Genomic DNA, 19,532 nt, shown 5'->3' with positions numbered 1-19,532 from the left:
TGCTCAAGCTGATCATCCTGGGACCCCTCTCCCCACCAGCCTTTATAGATAGCCAATGGAAACTCAAATTGGGGCTCCACAGTAACCTAGAGGGGTGGGAAAGGCTGGGAGGTGGGAGGGAGATTCAAGAGGGAGAGGACATATGTACACCTATGGTTAACTCATGTTGATGTGTTAGGTAGTAGAATAGGAAAAAGGAGTCCAGAAGGGCGGTGGCTAAAAGACAAAGAAGGGGAAAGTCCAGGAAAACAGAACAAAGGAAGGTCCAAGGACCGGAGTGAGAACCTCAGGTAAAACAAACAGCCCTCCTGGCTAGCCCAGTTTACACAGGGTAGGCTCAGGGGGAGGAGAAAAAACATAAAAAGAGGAGCCAAAATTGGTCTGGCTTCTTTTCACATCTTTAGGGTTGGCCCGCCCTCATGACTCAAGGATATAGTTCCCTTTGCTTTCCAAATAAAACTGAGCTGTAACACACAGCCATAATGAAGGAAGAAATAGACAGAACAGGCTCTGTCTTGAAAGCAGGACTCCATCTTGGCCAGAATGTGGACTTTGAGCTATATGCCCAGTATCTATGGAAACGACATACCAGCTGGAAAACCAGGTCCCCAGAAGGAAGAGCCCCAGGGCTCCTACCTAGACTCTCCATTGCCTAAAAGAATACCCTAGTTATCTGTGTAACAGAATAGAATGATACATTCTATTATGCTTATTGGAGTATGACCACAGGCCTATTGATAATTGTCCACTGTTAACTACCTAGGCTTAAGGCATATGAATCACGGGTTAACTTTGATTATATCTTTCTTTTCAATTGTTCAGACTAGTTTCAGGGAATTTGGGGAGGTGGGTTTGGGCACGTACACTTAGGGTATATAAGGTTTTCACAAAAACTGGTCGGGGTCCTTGGCTAAGAGGAGATTCTGCCTTGGGCTCTCTGGTGTAAATGGTGTTATAAACAGCAGTCCACTATCTGCATTGTCCTTCTGAGTGAGTTTGTTTCCCAGAACGCGTGGGTACAACAGTGACCCTGGTCCCTCCGAGGGCAATAACACCAGTCCGTCTGTCATGTCAGTGAGACAGAACCAAAGAAATTACAAACTCCCTCAACAGATGCATGACAGAAATCAAGCCAATATTGTAAAGCAACCATCAACCAATTAAATATTAAGAAATATAATTATATATATTAAAAGAAAATTTTTGCCAAAACCCTTCCAGCTGCTGGAACATTTCAGGGCATGAGCCTCCTTATCTCCTCGCAGGGCCCTGCAGTAAACACTTCTCTGCTCCAGACTCCAACATGCCAGTGTGTCTGGCCTCACCGTGCACCCAGCACACGGACTTGAGTTAATCACACTGCCAGGTTTGTCCCAGATACATGTTGGCTAAGCAGCTCTCCTGTGCACCTTGGGCACTCCTGGGTGTCCCACTTAACCCTCAGTAAACTCCAAACGCAATCTTGTCCTGACTCCCAGTTCTTCCTTTAGCACCCTATAATCTGATATTCCTTCTCATGCCATTCATGAAACTCCACACCCCCACTCATTGCACTGGTGACCTAGTAAATGATGACCAAAGGTTATTCGCTGATTATTATCTCTTATTTCTTCCCAACATATGTAGCATTGCTATGTCTCTGGATCTTTGTACACAGAGAAGATGTTCAATAAACAGGGGTCAGCGTTTGTTAACTTCTCGGACTTCTCCAGGCCCCCTGCCAGCTCTGCAACCACCAGCTTCCTGAGCTGTGCCATGCCCACATGCCAAGGCCCAGGCCGGAATCTGAGCAGCCAAACACAGCCCAGTTCTCGCCTCTCTGCTCCACACTGCAGGCCACAGGACAGTACCTGGTTCCTTCTCCGCACGGACCCGGCATCTGCCTCCCCCGTGTTCTCTCCAAGGGTCCCAGCCTCGATGTGCGTTTATGAAACGCTTGGGGAATTTTTTAATTGTTGGTGCCAGGGCCCCCTGTCAACCCAGCCATTCTGACTTGATAATCCAAGCTGCAGTCATGGGCATCGCAAATGTTAAACGTCCCCGGGGGATGCACTTGCCCGGAATCTAGGTATACGTCGGGTCCACCAGACAGAATTGTCAGCTTCCAAATATAGCAGCCTGGGAAGAAAAAAATAGGAAGGCACGCGCCCCCCGGGCTCGCAGAGGCCCGCGGGCGCCCCACCCCCGCGCGGGCGCGGCCGTCCCGCCCTTGGCCTTGGTCTCCAGGTGGCGCCAGGGATAAACCCCGAACCTCACCGAGCTGAAGCCAGAGACGAGGTGCCCGCGGCGGAACAGGCTGGCTTCTCTTCGGCAGCTGTCCCGGGTGAGTACCGAGGTCTCCGGGAGGCCAGGGTCATGCGAGGCCAGCCCGCGGCGTTAAGGTTAATGGGGGTGGCGGCGATGAGCGTGCGCGTTTGGGGATACCCGGCGGCTGGGTGCAGGGCCCCAGAGGCCCGCACTGCGTCGGCGATCCGCGCTCCCCGGTCCCCGAGAACCGAGCTGCCAGCCTCCCACCCCACCCGGGTGTCCTCGTTTTCTTCTGGACATTGTGCCCAGGTGCCCCACTCTCCCCTGCTCTGTGCACCCACCTTAGTCTGTCGCTGCCCCTCTCCAGACTCCCCCCACACACACACACACAATTCACCCCGTGCCCCCTTAGCAGGGCAGCAGAGCCCTGGCCTGGGAGGCAGGCCTCATCTGTTTATGCTGCACCAAGTTAGCAGTGGCACCCTACTCCAGTACTTTTGCCTGGAAAAAAAATCTCATGGATGGAGGAGCCTGGTAGCCTGCAGTCCATGGGGTGGCTAAAAGTCGGATATGACTGAGCGTCTTCACTTTCGCTTTTCACTTTCATGCATTGGAGAAGGAAATTGCAACCCACTCCAGTGTTCTTGCCTGGAGAATCCCAGGGACCGGGGAGCCTGGTGGGCTCCCATCTATGGGGTTGCACAGAGTCGGACACGACTGAAGTGACTTAGCAGCAGGACTAAGTGGGTAAGCCATGGAATGAAGACACCAAAGAAGTCTTAGCCTGATGAAATTTAACACATATGTTCCCTGACTTCCTAAGGAGCAGTCTTTACACTAAAAGAGAGCCAGACATTTACCTGTGTTCCTCAGTAAAGTTACTATTAGCCTCTTTCTCTGGCATAGCCGATTATCACAATTCATATGCTAGCTGGAACACCAATCACAACCTTAGCTGGTATTTATTTTGCTGTCACTATGCGCCTGGCACTCTTCTGGCACATTGTAGGTGGGTGTGGATGGGAGATAAACCTGGCAGCACTCAGATCTAGCCCAACTCCTCTCCTTCCACCCTCACCCTCACTCTCTGCCTCCTGGAGAGGGCTGTGCTCTGTGGCACAATAGGGACCTTTTTTTTCCCTCCAGTCTGCTCAGAAGTTTCACATGGGTTTGTTGTTGTTTAGTCGCCAATTTTTATGACTCAAGTTGTGTGCCACCCTGTGGACTGCAGCACACCAAGATCCTCTGTCCATGAGATTTCCCAGGCAAGAATACTGGAGTGTCAATCAAAAAAAAATACTTTATTGCTAAAAAATGTAACCATCATCCTAGGCTTCAGCAAGCTATAGTCCTTTTGCTGGTAAAGAATATTGCATTGATGTTGATCGCTGCTGACTGATCAGGGTGATAGCTGCTGAAGGTTGGGGTGGCTGTGGCAATTTCTTAAAATAAGACAACAATGAAGTTTGGGGGGGAAAAAAGAATACTGGAGTGGGTTGTTATTTCCTTCTCTAGAGGATCTTCCCAACCCAGGGGTCGAACCTGTGTCTCCTGCAGTGTAACAGATTATTTTCTGGGAAGCCCTTTATAAGGAGCCGTAGAGATCATATTACACACCTCAATACCAGTGGTGCTAGTGGTAAAGAACCTGCCTGCCAATGCAAGAAACATAAGAATCGAGGATTCGATCCCTGGGTCAGGAAGATCCCCTGGAGGAGGGCATGGCAACCCGCACCAGAATTCTTGCCTGGAGAATCCCATGGACAAGAGGAGCCTGGCGGGCTGCAGTCCAAGGGGCCACACAGAGTGAGACACGACTGAAGCGACTTAGAATGCAGCATGCATTAACCTCATATAACTTCCACACCTTCCAAATTTCATATATGTTAACTTGTACTAGTAGAATCCCCCTGTTCAGAGAAGGAAACTGAAACACAAGAGATGCAACAGTTCTTACCAAGGATGCAGAGAGGTCGGTGGCAGATCGAGATTTCCAACCCACAGTCTCTAGATCTCACTACCTGTGCCGGTACCCCACAGACACCCTAAACCCCAAATGAGGGGGCCTCAGGAAGCCCAACTCTAGAGAACCTGGGAAGCATCTGCTGGATCCGGTTAAGAAGTGGCTTGTCCTAGGGCTTGTGTCACGCCAGCATGGAGACAAGGGAAAACTGAAGTCTAGAACCCCTGAAACGAATAACTTTCACGTCAACCAGGAGAGTGGTGAGGCTTCCAGCTATCTTCAGGGTGCTGGAGACGCTGAGGAGAGAGGTGGAGCATTGTCCTCCTGGCGAGGACATACATCATGGTGTCCCTGAAAGGAGTTGTCCACAGCCGGCCAGTGTGGGTTTTCTCACAGAAGGAGTGTTTCATGCACAGCCAGCTGATGTGGGTTTTCTCATGGAAGTAGTGCGGATGATGCCAAGGCTGCCTCCTCCTAGGGAGGGTGCCCAAGGTGTTGGCATCCCTGTGCAAAGTCTGATCCTCTTCCTTCAGGTCTGAAGGAATCCATCCCCTGACTGTGTGTTTAAAATGAGAATCTGAAGACCACTGTTCACCCATTAAGGTACCTTCTCTCCAAGTCCTTTGGGCCTGGGAGATTCTATCAATCATCCAGAAGCAAAGACGACAGAGAGTCTGAGAGCCATTTCATCCAAAGTGTGGTAAAGCTGCGTGCTCCACAGCAGGAAGCACTCATTGGACTGGAACATCCAGCTCCCACACCCCCACCCCCACTAGCATGCCTGTTTCCTGGACACATAGAGCAAACCTACCTCAAGGCTCACACTCTTCCATCCCTGTGCTGGATGGAAGCTGCTCCCAAGCCCTCCCTTGCCCCGTTCATCATTTGCACGTCCAATCAAAGGTCACTTTCCACAGATCTCGCCTGTTGCCTCCTCTGTTGACTCCCATCTAAAGCAGGTCTCCTGGCTACTCTCTAGAGTGCCCCCCACCACACACACACACTTTTCTTTATAACACTGCAGCTCTTACTGGTATATTCATTCTTTCATTAGATTCTTATCTCCCCAGGGCAGAGATTATGGGAGACTACCCACTCACTCAGCCCCATGGCCCAGCATTGTACCTGCACAGTATCCATGCCAAGGAAATGTGACAATGAGCTCACCTGGCCTACACAAACTAGACAGGGATCCTGGCTAAGCCACACACACATTCTTTCTGGTCCTTGGTCCCATCTACACATGCTTGCACGCTCACTCAGTCGTGTCTGACTCTTTGCAACCTCATGGACTATAACCTGCCAGACTCCATCTGTAGAGAAAGCCAAGAAGCAGCAATTTAGTTTGCCACTTCCTAAGGGTCTGACCACGCTTCAAGCCATCCTTTAATGAATCTATGAGAACTAGTGTGTCCTCAGCCAAGCTTCAAAGTCAGTGTGGAACTGCTTCACTTCACTAACGAAGTCCATCTTCTGTCCTCACGTCCAACTCTCAGCTGGCCACCCCATTCAGGGAAACCCCAGCCCACAGCACAGTATGCCCCTTCTCTCCTCGTCTGGAGGGAATAAGACCTTCCCTTCTTTCTCAGGTGCTTGTTAGGAAAGCATGTTATAAGCTCATTCTCACTAAAATGTGAGTGACTGATAGGGTGGAGGCATTGAGCCCTGTTTAAGTTTGCCTTTTATTCATTCGATAAACTTGTCGGGTACCTTCCTGTGGGTAGTGCTGTGAGTCTGAGAAACAAGGTAACATCATAAAGCGCTAGCTGCAAGGCAGCATTGTGGTCACACATGCGCAAACATTCTCATTATACTTGCAAAACCACCCTAGAGCACAGGACCAGGAAGTAAGGAGACCGAGGCCCGGCGTGGCCTGCCGCAGGCTCCACAGCCAGACAGGGGCAGGGCCTAGCTATCTCACCCCTTCCCCAGATGTCATACAATTGCAGGGCCAAGTAGTAAGGGATGTGGCGTGGGGGCCTCAGAGCCTGGAAAATGGGTACCCTGTGCTGACGGCAAGTTGTAGGGGCCAAGGTTTAGAATGTCTAATTACTCCTCTTCAGGTACATTAATACAAGCAGGATTTCACATTTTTCTCTTGAATCTCAGATTTTAAATAACAACAGTGCAATGAGAAAACAGAAACCTCAAAGGAGGCAAAAAATAAAACCAGAAGGGAACAGTTGTGTCAACACGATAGGGTCAAGACCTTAAAGGTGAAATCAACCTACAGGACATATTATGGAGCAAAACCAGCTATAAGAAAGAGTGAGCTTCTGCTTTGGGTTAAATGTAGCCGTGGTTACAGTTTCTGGGTAACGAGCATTTCTGTCACCTAGAACACATAACAGGCATTCAGGGATGTGATGAGCTTGGCACTGTGATGCAAGTTGGTCAAGATGGTCCCTGTGGACCCCCTCCCCCCTTTCTCAGCTCAGAGTCTGCCACCAACAGGGATGTTTACATCACGATTCTTAGTTTCTTTCACTTCTGCAAGGGAGTATGGGCCCCATGGAATAAGGTCCTTACATGAGTCCCTCTTGCTTTATAGGTATGAGCCAGAACATGGCGCTCAAGCCGAAGGCAGCCAAGAAATTGCTCATTTTCTTAGGAAAATCAGTGTTGGCTCTTGTGGAGGCTGTAGTTTTTGCTATAATCCCAAAACCACGGAAGAATGTTGCTGGTGAAATCGTACTTATAACAGGCGCTGGAAGTGGACTCGGAAGGCTCCTAGCCCTCAAATTTGCCCAGCTTGGGTCGGTGCTTGTGCTCTGGGATATCAGTCAGGAGAGTAATGAGGAGACCTGCAAGATGGCTGTGGAAGCTGGAGCCACGAGGGTCTATGCCTATACCTGTGACTGCAGCCGGAAGGAGGAGATATACAGAGTGGCCAATCAGGTAAACCTGTGTGTTTGCTCTTCCTATGGGCAGTAAGGACTTGATGTAGTCTCTGATGTCCATCCATATTTGCCTTCCTCAGTGCTAATTTGCCTCTCTTTAAAAAATATCAGGGTGTGGGAATTAGCATTTTTGAGTTCTTGCTATGTGCCACACACCATGCTTGGCACCCTCTGAATTATACTCCTGGAAAGTCAGGCCTCTTATTATCTCCACTTCACAAATAAGAAAATGGAGACTTAGTGCAGGTGAGTTTCTCAGGTGACTTAACTGAGAAGTTTAGGTAATAAGTAGCAGAGCTGCAGGTGGGATGCGAGTCTCTTGACTCTGAAGAACGCCCTCTGGCCAGCTCATGTGCTGGTTGTCCAGGCCCCCTGTTGCCATGTAAGAGAAAGGCCATAGCACCCTTCATGGAGGCATAACAAAAACTGAGAAGCAGGGCTATTAAATAACCTGCTGGGAGTCACAGAGCTAGGGGAGGACCATGCCAGGAGGTGAAGCCGTATCTAGCCTGATCGCAAGTCCAGCTGTTTCCCCCACCCCCAACAGTGATTTCTATTCAACCTGCATTTCTCTCACGTGGTCATATGAAAAGCGAGTATGTTATTCATCCTAAAGACTCTTAACTGCAGCTGCCCCTTTGGTGATGGTAGAGAAGTATGTATAAAGAACACTTTCAGGAGCCCAGAGCTCCAGTGGATTTTGCAGGGCCTGAGGAGACACACGCCTCTGCGGTGGCCACTTGGTCTTCCCTCAGAAGGATTTCTCTAACCGCTCGTTGCACAAGCACTGTACACATCACTCTCCTGGACCACTTTTTTGTGGCTCTCGGAGTTCCCTGGTTTCAGGAGAAGGAAGAAAGTAGATGTGCCTGCTGGAAGGTTCCTGCCCAGCTTGTAGGCTCTAACTGGGTTCTGCTTGCAGCTTCTCATCTGACTTCCCAGTGGAGGGGTGTGCCAGTCTCTGGCCAGTGAGTTTTTTTAAGTTGTGACTTTTGTCTTTACATCTTATACATGCGTTACCACCACCATCACCAATCGCAGGCTGCCCGGCAAGTCTGGGGATCCAGACCAGACAAGCTGGCATGGGCTTGTGTGGGGACCACCTTTCAAAGTGTGTGTGTGTGGGTGGGGGCGGGCGGGTCTGCTGCAGCTACTTTTGCAAACTAAGCCCTTTGCACTTGGAACACAATCTCCTGCCAGGTTGACTTCCCCTGGCTATGAGCCACTTCTCTGGCTATGAGCCACTCTTAAGCAGTGACTGGTTCACATTTAAAGAGAAAAGACCTTAAGATGTTCCTACTATAAACCAGCCATTTCCACCTCTTGTTCTTGATAGAAGAAAGGTAACCAGGAAATTTTTATCCCATAGAGGAATAATCAAGGCGTGGATTTTTAGAGCTGATATGACAGTGTTTTATTTCCACAGAACCCAGTAACTGAAATCTTGTGTCCCTAGATCATAGCTTGGGACTAATTTCAGAAAGTCCATCCTTGCCAACTGGCATCCGGTTGAGTCGTTTGTTGTTCAAATCACACAGTCCCATTCAGCGTGTGATTTTGCCCCAGGAAGAGTACCTTGACTGCTGTTCAGCTTTGATTTGACTTAATATTTTAGCCACTCTCCATATCAGACTTTAAGTTAGATTGTTTCCAGCACTTCTATCCGAAAACTTCAACATGAAACGTGAGGTTTCCTTGGTGTCTATTGCAATCCTAAACTTCGCCGAGGCTACGGATCTCATTGGCTAGTGGACACCGAGCACGTCACCTTCCTTGCTGGGACTCATGCCTTCTGAGAGAGCAAGAGTGGCGGTGTCTGCTGTCAGTAATCCAGCCCCTCTCCCCCGCTGCACCACCCACACAGGCAGGCTCACACCCACATCTGCACACCCACACGAGTGCGCACAACACACAGAGCCAGAGACAGATGCACGTGGTGCTGCGGCCAGCAGTTCCCTCTGATTCGGGGGACACAGGGCCCCTGCTATGTGATACAAATTACAGGAATGAAAGTGCAAACGAAGGCAAGCCAAGGGACAGCCCCACCTGCCATCAAGCCTGGAAAACCCGGTGCTCAAAAACAAAAAAGAAATCTGACCAAGCCCGGGTCACTTGCTGACGGTTTGCTCTAAAGGGAAGGCTCCAGTGGTACTCCCAGGATTTTTATTTCTTAAATTAAAGTTATTAAGTATCTAGTCTGGCTGGTGCTGGTGCAACAGCAACAGGCGGGAGCCCCTCTGATCCTCCCTTCACAGACCTTACACCTAAACGTTGGTGCTGGGGAGAAGAGAATCAGTCAAGGGATGAAAACAGGACAGACAGGTTCTGAGCTCCTGTATGTTTGAAACATTCATATGACTATTATACTCCCTCGTTCCCTCCCTGTCCCACCCTCGTTGCTACAAGTGCCAGGGCTTGATTTACATGGCATGGTATCATGCCTGACATATCACCACATTCATTAAAAGGCTGTGCTGCTCATGCTTCATTTTCAGTTCAGTTCAGTCGCTCAGTCGTGTCTGACTCTTTGCGACCCCATGAATCGCAGCACGTCAGGCCTCCCTGTCCATCACCAACTCCCGAAGTTCACTCAAACTCATGTCCATCGAGTCGGTGATGCCATCCAGCCATCTCATCCTCTGTTGTCCCCTTCTCCTCCTGCCCCCAATCCCTCCCAACATCAGAGTCTTTTCCAATGGGTCAACTCTTCACATGAGGTGGCCAAAGTATTGGAGTTTCAGCTTTAGCATCAGTCCTTCCAATGAACATCCAGGACTGATCTCCTTTAGAATGGACTGGTTGGATCTCCTTGCAGTCCAAGGGACTCTCAAGAGTCCCCCAACACCACAGTTCAAAAGCATCAATTCTTCGGCACTCAGCTTTCTTCACAGTCCAACTCTCACATCCATACCTGACCACTGGAAAAACCATAGCCTTGACTAGACGGACCTTTGTTGGCATGCTTCATTTTAGCATAAGACAAAGTCACTAACCATGTCACTACTGAGTATCAGAATAACTCTCCCTGTAGGAAAGTAGTGTTACAGGTGTTGCAACCATCATAAGAAGAGGGGAAGATGAGTAGAAAGGCATTAGACTTAGATCTCTGATGTGCCATGAACTCTGCAAAGGAAATAGACATGCTTTGTTCTTAGAGTGCCTTGCAGCAAGCAGCAGCTCAGTCTGAGTTAACAAGGACAGAAGCATCTAAAACCACAGGAAAATAAATCCAGTTCACATAAAGAATTATGGGCACACCTCATTTTATGGCACTTCACAGACATTGCATTTTTTCTACCATCTGAAGATTTTTTTTTGCAAATTGAACATTTGTGGCAATCCTGCCTTGAGCAACTCTTAACGGCACCCTTCTTTCGACAGCATTTGCTCACTTCGTGTCTCAGCATCACATTGTTTCTCATGATACTTCACACTTCCATTATTATATTTGTTCTGGTGAGCTGTCATCAGTGATCTTTGTTACTACAGATCAGTCAAGGCTTAAATGATGGTTGGCATTTTTAGCAAAAAAAACCATTTTTCATTAAGGCAACTTGTTTTTTAAACCTAAAGCTCTTGCACGCTCAATAGATGACAGTATAGTGTAAACATACCTTTTATATGCACCAGGAAACCAAAACATTTGTATGACTCAATATGTTGTAGTGTCAGCTTTACTGCGAGGGGTGTCTGGCACTGAACCTGTGTATCTCCAGGGTCTGCCTGCGCCGCCCTGGTGGTGCTGATTTCCTTATTCAATTCAGATGAAGAAAGAAGTTGGTGATGTTTCCATCCTGATCAACAATGCCGGAATCGTAACAGGCAGAAAGTTCATGGACTGCCCGGATGAGCTTATAGAAAAGTCTCTTGACGTGAATTTCAAATCACATATATGGGTAAGTACTTTTTCTTCTCGTTATAAATGTCATTCCCAGGTGGCGCCAGTGGTGAAGAACTCACCTGCCAGTGCAGGAGACATAAGAGATGTGGGTTAGATCCCTGGGTCAGGAAGATCCCTGGAAAAGGAATAGCAACCCACTCCAGTACTCTTGCCTGGAGAATCCCACGGACAGAGGAGCCTGGCAGGCTACAGTCCATGGGGCCACAAAGAGCTGGGCACGACTGAAGCGACTTAGGCTTCCTCTTGTTCTCTTACAGTAATGAAAGTGTTGGTCACTCAGTCATGTCTGACTCTTTGCCAGGCTCCTCTGCCCGTGGGATTCTCTAGGCAAGAATACTGGAGTGAGTTGCCATTCTCTTCTCCAAGGGATCTTCCTGACCCAGGGGTTGAACCCAGGTCTCCTGCATTGCAGGCAGATTCTTACAGAATCCACTGCAGAGTGGACTCTTACAGCAGTACTGGTCTTAAAGCACAGACTTCTCAGTTCTAGCTCAAGCTGTCCTCTCCTGATCCAACTTAAGCTCTACCTCCCCACACCTCTGCTCAGGGAATCCTGCAAAGACACAGCTGCTCTTGTGTCCTAATCATGTACTGACAGCCAGCGTCCTGTCTGGTACCATCCCAGGCACCTTGTGAATAAGCCTTCAAACAGCCCAGTGAGATAAGGGCTCACAGAAGTTAAAAGTGACCATGCTTAGACACGACCAGGTGACCTCATCATTTGCCTAAGGCAGGAACTCCCTTGAAGTGAAAGGAGGCATAATTAACAAGCAAACATCCAGCAGGTCTGTTTGGGGGCACACGAAGATGCACAGTCAACTTTGTTGTTGCTGTTCATTTGCTAAGTCATGTCTGACTCTGCAACCCCATGAACTGTAACACTCCAGGCTTTTCTGTCCTTCATTATCTCCCAGAGTTTGCTTGAACTCATGTCCATTGATTGAGTGATTCCATGCAACCATCTCATCTTCTTTTGCCCCCTTCTCCTCCTGCCTTCAATCTTTCCCAGCATCAGGGTCTTTTCCAGTGAGTCAGATCTTCACAACAGGTCCCCAAAGTATTGGAATTTCAGCTTCAGCATCAGTCCTTCCAATTCATATTCAGGGTTGTTGTCCTTTAGGATTGATTGGATGGATCAAGGGCAGCACAGAGATCCTTTAGGACTCTCAAGAGTCTTCTCCAGCACCAGAGTTCAAAAGCATCAATTCTTCAGCCCTCAGCCTTCTTTGTGATCCAGCTCTTACATCTATACATGCCTACTGGAAAATCCATAGCTTTGGCTATGCGGACCTTTGTTAGCAAAGTGATGTCTCTGCCTTTCAATATACTGTCTAGGTTTGTCATAGCTTTTCTTCCAGGGACAGCGTGCCCACCAGCAGCCTGATAACTATGTGCCTTGAACATTAAAAGGCATGGTCCTGACTCTCAAGGAGAGGTGCCCACACTCAAGTTGCATTGTCCTGGCCTTTGCACAGACCAGTCACATTAGCCTCTCCAGCCACGCACACACCCTCGTTCTGCCCCTCCTGGCTCTTGCTCATGACCACGTCTCCCTGACAGGCCAGATGAGTTTCAAAACAAACTGATATTTTAAAACTGAAACCAACAGCCACATGTCCTGTGAACAAAGTTCAGGAAAAATTTGAAATTCAAATATAAGCCAAGGTAGGAAAAAAGTCACCATAAATCTAAATAACCATATCTTTGAGTGGTCTTACTGGTTTGTGGACTGTGGATACCACAATTAAGATTTTCCTGTACTGTTTCAATTATTGTTTTTGTTGTGTTTTTAAAAGTCAAATATGAGCAAATGTAAGTTTGAGTAAATTATTTTTAATAATTTAAATTCCCATTAAAATACTGGAATAACCACCAGCAAAATATTGATCCACAGTTTAAACAAGTTAAGATGGTTACTTGCCAGATATTTAAGTTTGAATGTCCCATTTCCTTCAGGTATTTTTTTGAACTTGAACAACTGTTTTCAATCATGATGATTATATAAACATCTGAAAAAAAATATAATGTGCTATAAAATGTTAAATATTTTACCTTGATCTTCTTAGACTTATAAAGCCTTTCTACCTGCTATGATTGCTAATAACCATGGACATTTGGTGTGCATTTCAAGTTCAGCTGGATTAATTGGAATGAATGGACTGGCAGGTAAGAGAAATATGGTATTTCACAACCGCAGCTTGAGCAACAGCTCTGAATAATCAGCACTGACTTGGTGCATTAACAATAAATGGTAATAGATGAGGACATATATTCAGTAAGGTAAGTTGTTGAGAACTTTATCATCCAGCGAAACTGCCCAGCTGCTATACTTACACGAAGTTGAACTGGGCACTTTAGAATCATTAGGTCTTATGCAATCACTTGGAATTAATAAAAGACCTAGATGGGTGGGATAAGGAGGTGGGAGAGAAGCTCAGGAGGGAGGGAGTATATATATACATATAGCTGATTCATGTTGTACAGCAGAAACTAACACAACATTGTAAAGCAATTATCCTCCAATTTAAAAAAAAAAAAAGAAAGAGACCCTACTTATAAATTCCTTACATAAGTGATTAGCATAGTCACCTTCCCCCAGACTCACCTGACACTGTAATCAGGGTGTTAAGGAGGATCCTTCTGGGACTTCCTTGTGGTCCAATGAATGAGAATCTGCCTTCCAATGCAGGGGCTGCAGGTTCATCCCTGGTCAGGGAACTAAGATCTCATATGCTGTTTAGTTGCTCAGTCGTGTCTGACTCTTTGTGACCCCATGGACCACAGCACACCAGGCTTCCCTGTCCTCCACAATTTCCCAGAGTTTACTCAAACTCATGGCCACTGATTCAGTGATGCCATCCAACCATCTCATCCTCTGTCACCCCCTCCGTCTTTCCCAGCATCAGGGTCTTTTCCAGTGAGTCAGCTCTTCGCATCATGTGCCCAAAGTATTAGAGTTTCAGCTTCAGCATCAGTCCTTCCAATGCATATTCGGGGTTGATTTCCTTTAGTATTGACTGGTTTTATCTCCTTGCTGCCCAAGGGACTATCAAGAGTCTTTTCAGGGCAACTAAGTCCATGCACCACAACTACGGAGCCCACGCTCTAGAGCCTGTGCTCCACAACTAGAGAAGCCCCAGCACACTGCAAGTAGAGAAAGCCTGCACACTACAATGAGATCCAGCGTACCCAAAAAAGAGAGAGGACCCTTCTGCTCTATGAATTTTCCGTAAGTGGTCTCCCCTGGCTGGCAGCTTGGAGAAAATATCTTCACCCCAGGAAACCTAAAATTAACTTTCTTTTGCTGTTCCATTGGTTGGAGACTGGCAGGAATTTGTTGTCACTTCCATGTCCCTTGCAACCGACTTGACATTAGCAGTGGGGAGAGGATGAGACATACAAGATCTTCAGTGAAGAGGGCCCACTGGGGAGCTGGCTCTAGGAAGTCCTGCCCTTCCCCTTGGGGTGCCCCCCGGAGGCTCATCCATCAGAACCCTAATTGCAACACTCAGGTAGCAGACCAGCCAGCTTGGCTGACTCATAGCTGGTTCCAGTTTCATAACACTGGTCTCAGCAAGTACCTCTCAGCTGCCGGATAGGATTCCAGAACCACTTGTCACCCCAATATTAGCAGTCTGTACATGTCTCCCTATAGCCTGGGTCTCCCTGCCTCTGTCCTCCTTAGAATCCATCAGGTATTATTATTACCCCTCTCTCTCATAAATCTGAGAAGTCACAGGTCCTTGACATACCACAGGTGTATTTAGAGGGCCTGTGAATCCTTTTGTTAGACACAGCATCTCTGTCTTCAAATGCAGGTCTCTCCTCCCTGGCTCCCTTAGAAACAAGTATTCCCAGCATGGGCAGCAACTCCCCAGAATCAGAACCACTGGAGCTGCTACTTGGAATGCAGGTTCCCTGGCCAGTCTCGGGAGTAGAGGAGCTCAGTGAGCTATAGTTCTACCAGACGACTCATATGATCCCAGAGGCGGCTCAGGACCCCTCCTGTCACCTCCCTGCACCCCTTGCCACTTCTTCTGTGTCTTTCCCAGCGTCTGGGGCAGCAACTGCCTGATATCCCATGCCTGGCACGTGCAGCCTGGTTCTTGCTGGTTGGAGTAGCTGCTTCCCAGCAGAGCACCAAGGTGTATGTCTTCTGCTGTGTGAGGCAGAGGGAAGGATAAGTCACCTAAATGCCTTTTCTTCTCCTGACATTTCCATTCAGCAAACCGAATGCCCAGGTTTTGACTTGAAGTGAGTGTAACAGAGGACAGAAAGCTCAAAACTGACCCAGATACCACTTCCCCTGCATTTGAAGATAGTCAAGCAGTCGAGGTTGAAGGGGCAGTGTGTTCTTTGCAACCCCATGGAATATAGCCCACCAGGCTCCTCTGTCCATGGGTTTCTCCAGGCAAGAATACTGGAGTGGGTTGCCATGCCCTGATCTTCCCAACCCAGGGATCAAACCCCAGTCTCCTGCATTGCAGGTGAATTCTTTACTGTCTAAGCCACCAGGGAAGCCCAAATAAGAAAAACCTTATTTTCCTTCTGGAAGTGGAAGAATTTGAGTTGGAAGAAAACTGGCTCTGACAGGTATCATGACCAACACTGATCTCTACCGCCTAGACTCCCACTTGACTTATTATTAGTGTATTTTTTTTTTTTTTTTTTGCCTGCCCTGGGTCTTCATGGTGGTACTTGAGCTTTTCTCTAGTTTTGGCATGGAAGGGCTTCTCTTGTCACAGAGTAAGGGCTCTAGAGTGCATGGGCTCCATAGTTGTGGCTGGTGGGCTTAGTACCTCCAAGACATGTAGGATCTTAGTTCCCTGACCAGGGATCCAACCTGCATCCCCTGCATTGGAAAGCAGATTCTTGACCACTGGACCACCAGGGAAGTCCCTTGACTTATTATTTTATTTCTTCTTCTATGTGTCCTTCTGCCCATTTGGGCCAGAGTTCTTTGGGACAGAACCCACATCTGGTGCCCCATGTCAGGGCACAAGTGCCTTACCATCACTGCCATGGGAGTAAAGTTCGACTGTGTGACTCCCAGCAGCCCTGCTCTTCCTCAAGCCCACATGGCCATTGTCATCTGACCTTGACGTGATCACTGACCTTCCCACTCACACATCACCTCTTCCAGGCAGAGAAGACCAAGATCATGCAAAACAAGAACTCTGAAATGGCTTGTCTCTGCCGGTATTCGTGTTATGAGGAAATCTTCCTATAAAGCCATTTTAAAACTTTGCACTATATAATAGTATCGTTTGTCTTTTCAGATTACTGTGCAAGTAAATTTGCAGCCTATGGATTTGCTGAATCGATATTTTTAGAATCATTTACCAAGGGACAGAACGGGATCAAAACCACTATCGTGTGTCCATTTTTTATAAAAACCGGAATGTTTGATGGATGTACTACTGGGTAAGCATGTCGTTTGATTAAAAAGGAACTGTATTTTGAAAAATGATTGACCATCGATTTTATTTTGTTCTGGCTGAAGTTATTTAAAAAGACTTTTCCAGCATTCAGCCTGCTTTATAAACAGTTTTAGAATTTATTTCCTTAGATGTGTTAGTGATTAAGACACTGGGTTTAATAGTGATGGTTTATCAAGGCTTGGAGAAGGAAATGGCAACCCACTCCAGTATTCTTGCCTGGGAGATGTCATGGACAGAGCAGCCTGGTGGGCTGCAGTCCATGGGGTTGAAAAGAGTCAGACTCAAACAAGCATGAGCACCACACACAAACATCAAGGCTATACCCACGTCTTCAAGGCCACCCTGTGGCCTCAACCTGCTCCCCCATCTCCTTGGCGCTGCTGTCACACACCCCCTTTCTGCCACCAACTCCATCCTGCTCTCATCCCGATTCCACAGAAGAACGAGAAGTTGTTGAAGAGGCATAAATATCCAGTCTGCACTCATCAGATGACAGGCAGTTACTTTTCAAAGATGCGCTTTGCAACATTTAGGCCATTTGTTTAATTTGGTTTCACCACATGTGCCTAGTATAACATCATTGTATTAATTAGAATCCCTGTTTTCCACTTCAAATTCTAGTTATTACTCACCATATTGATAATAAGACAGCAAGTACAGAAAAATATCAAATCTGGAAGGAAAAGAAGCCAATAAACGATAATGTCTTGTGTGTGCATGCTTGCTAAGTCATTTCAGTCGTGTCCGACTCTTTGTGACCCTATGGACCATAGCCTGCCAGGCTCCTCTGTCCGTGGGATTCTCCAGGCAAGAATACTAGAGTGGGTTGCCATTTCCTCCTCCAGGGGATCTTCCTGACCCAGGGATGGAACCTGTGTCTCTTATGTCTCCTGCATTGGCAGGCAGGTTCAATACCACTAGCTCCATCTGGGAAGCTCACAACTGTTTTATTGTCCTTTTTAAGAATTGCTTTCTCTAATTTCTTTTTTTTTTTTTAACCCTCCTCCCCCTCCCCAAGCTGTCCTTCTCTCTTACCGATTCTGGAGCCAGAATATGCAGTCAGGAAGATAGTAGATGCTATCCTGCAAGAAAACATGTACCTGTATATGCCCAAGTTTATATACTTCATCGTGTTTTTAAAAAGGTAATGTTTCTGCTCCTATTAATTCTCAACGTGCCAGTCCAGTCAACAGCTTACTCCACAGCCAACAGAGAGGAGCCATTTTTTTTTTTTTAATAAAATCTGGTTGGGAGCACTTACTTTATATATAATAATGCACAGAGGTTGGTTTCAAATTAAACAGTGTCTTCATATTTGAAAAAACAGGTGTGCGTTCCTCAACATGAGCAAGTTTTCTGATTGGAACTCCCAGGGCCAATAATGATAGCTGTTTCTTTATTAGGGAAATATGTTCAATAAATAGTCTGTTGAAACCTCTAGTGGGGCAAACATTTCCTATGGAAGACGATGCAGTAGGGCTTCCTTCTTCGGTTAGAAGGCAGCACTCTCTGGGGTCCACATAGAATGGGGAACTCTGCCCAGCCTTGGGGTGGGGATTTCAGGACAAGGACAGGAAGGAAGGAACCCTGTGGAATGAGAGGAGCCATTTAGAAGATAACTGGCAGTGTTGGGGGCAGGGTGGGGAAGATAACCATTTTTTGTATGTTTGTTTATTTATTTACTTTGTTTTTGTCAGTGCTGGGTCTTCATGCTGCGTGGGCGCTTCTCTAGTTGCAGCGAGTGGGGACTACTCTGTAGTTGGGGTGAGCAGGCTTCCCACTGCTGTGGCTCTTCCTGTTGTGGAGCAAGGGCTCTAGTATGCATCCTGATTTAAGCGTCAGGATGGCCACATGGAGAAGATAATGTTTGACCAGAGACCTGAACCTGTGAAGGGCAGGAACCCCCTGGATATCTCAGGCTGCCTCCAGAGGGACCGTGAGCCCAGGGCCCTTCTCTTGTCCCCACTCCTAGGACAAGTCTCCAGTTGGCTGACTGTACCCTTCCTCGTCCTGCAGTGTGAACGTCATGATGGACAGGATCAAAGTGTCAGGAGGGGCGAGCAGGATGGAGAAGATGGACAGTCTTAGTTGGGTCTTGCCAAAGCTCTGAGGGGCTATTGCATGGACTTCTCTCTGTTGTCCAGGAAAGAAAGGTCAATGACCTCTTTGGACAGTGGGAGGAACGGAGTGTTGAGAGCCCAGTAGCACTGTGAGCAACAGGGCGAGGTTGCAAGGCAGGATCAAGACTCCTCAAGGCTGCATGCTTCCTGTCCATCATTACAGAATGCAGTCAGGCCTTGAGACTGACACGGAAGTGAGTGAATAATGTAAATAAAGCAAAGAGAAACACAGAGATCCTGGGCTGGTGTCCTCACACATGATGGACGAGCCCCAAGTGACCACAGGACAGGGACGTTCAGGTGGGCGTGAGTGACTGACGCCTTCTGCAGCAAGTCAACGGCCCTGCTTTTCAGTGGAGCTCGTAAAGATGTTCCATGAATGATAACCAAGATGTTCCCTCTTGTGTTCTCTTTAGCTTCTTGCCCCTCAAGCTGGGGCTGCTTTTGGGTGAGTACCTGGGGGCCTTTAATTTAATGGATGGCTTCACTGGCGCCAAGAAGAAAAACTGAAGACCGATTCTGTGGCTGACATCCCCAGGTACCCACAGTTACACAACATCTATTTCAATGAAGAAGTGTCTTTGTTGACAGAATGTACCTGGAGACCACAAGCACCAGTCTGCTGTCTAGACTAGTATTTGCAACCAGTGCCTCTGAAAATAATGTTGCGCTCTGTTTTTCTGTTGAGTTTTTTTTAATTAAAAAAAAAAAGTCCATGTTTGGTGTTTGCTTGCAACTGCTGTGGAAGTGATTGTTGCTGTTGTTTTAGTTACTAAATCACATCCGACCTTTTGTGACCCCATGTATGGAAGTAAGATCATCTCTCTCTCTTGTGAATTGCCCATCATTTTGGTTGGGGGTCTGTGGCTGAACATACACTGGACAGGGGAAGTGAGGGCTGAGAAGAAGCACCCAGCATGTGGAGGTGGGGTGTCCTGAGGACACAGAGCTCGTTCCCCA

General features: G+C 47.5%; 1 protein-coding gene across 1 annotated transcript; it reads left to right on the top strand.

Moving 5' to 3' along the window:
• Window positions 1-107: 107 nt before the first annotated feature.
• Window positions 108-19,288, top strand: SDR16C5 (short chain dehydrogenase/reductase family 16C member 5). Its single transcript, XM_061438785.1, has 8 exons — window positions 108-290; window positions 1,627-2,323; window positions 6,762-7,108; window positions 10,875-11,006; window positions 13,078-13,177; window positions 16,291-16,435; window positions 17,471-17,596; window positions 18,989-19,288. The coding sequence occupies exons 3-8, from the start codon at window positions 6,764-6,766 to the stop codon at window positions 19,080-19,082; spliced, it is 942 nt and encodes a 313-aa protein (XP_061294769.1). The 5' UTR covers window positions 108-290; window positions 1,627-2,323; window positions 6,762-6,763; the 3' UTR covers window positions 19,083-19,288.
• The last annotated feature ends 244 nt before the right edge of the window (window positions 19,289-19,532 follow it).

This window comes from Bos javanicus, chromosome 14 (assembly GCF_032452875.1).
Source record: "Bos javanicus breed banteng chromosome 14, ARS-OSU_banteng_1.0, whole genome shotgun sequence".
Taxonomy (NCBI): domain Eukaryota; kingdom Metazoa; phylum Chordata; class Mammalia; order Artiodactyla; family Bovidae; genus Bos; species Bos javanicus.
The sequence above is the reverse complement of the archived record's forward strand: the minus strand, read 5'-3'. Positions and strand labels throughout refer to the sequence as shown.

Coding starts and splice junctions, on each gene's coding strand:
- SDR16C5 (XM_061438785.1), top strand. CDS start 6,764: ATGAGCCAGAACATGGCGCTCAAGCCGAAGGCAGCCAAGAAATTGCTC. Junction 13,178..16,290: donor TGGAATGAATGGACTGGCAG/GTAAGAGAAATA, acceptor TTGTCTTTTCAG/ATTACTGTGCAAGTAAATTT. Junction 17,597..18,988: donor TTCATCGTGTTTTTAAAAAG/GTAATGTTTCTG, acceptor TGTTCTCTTTAG/CTTCTTGCCCCTCAAGCTGG.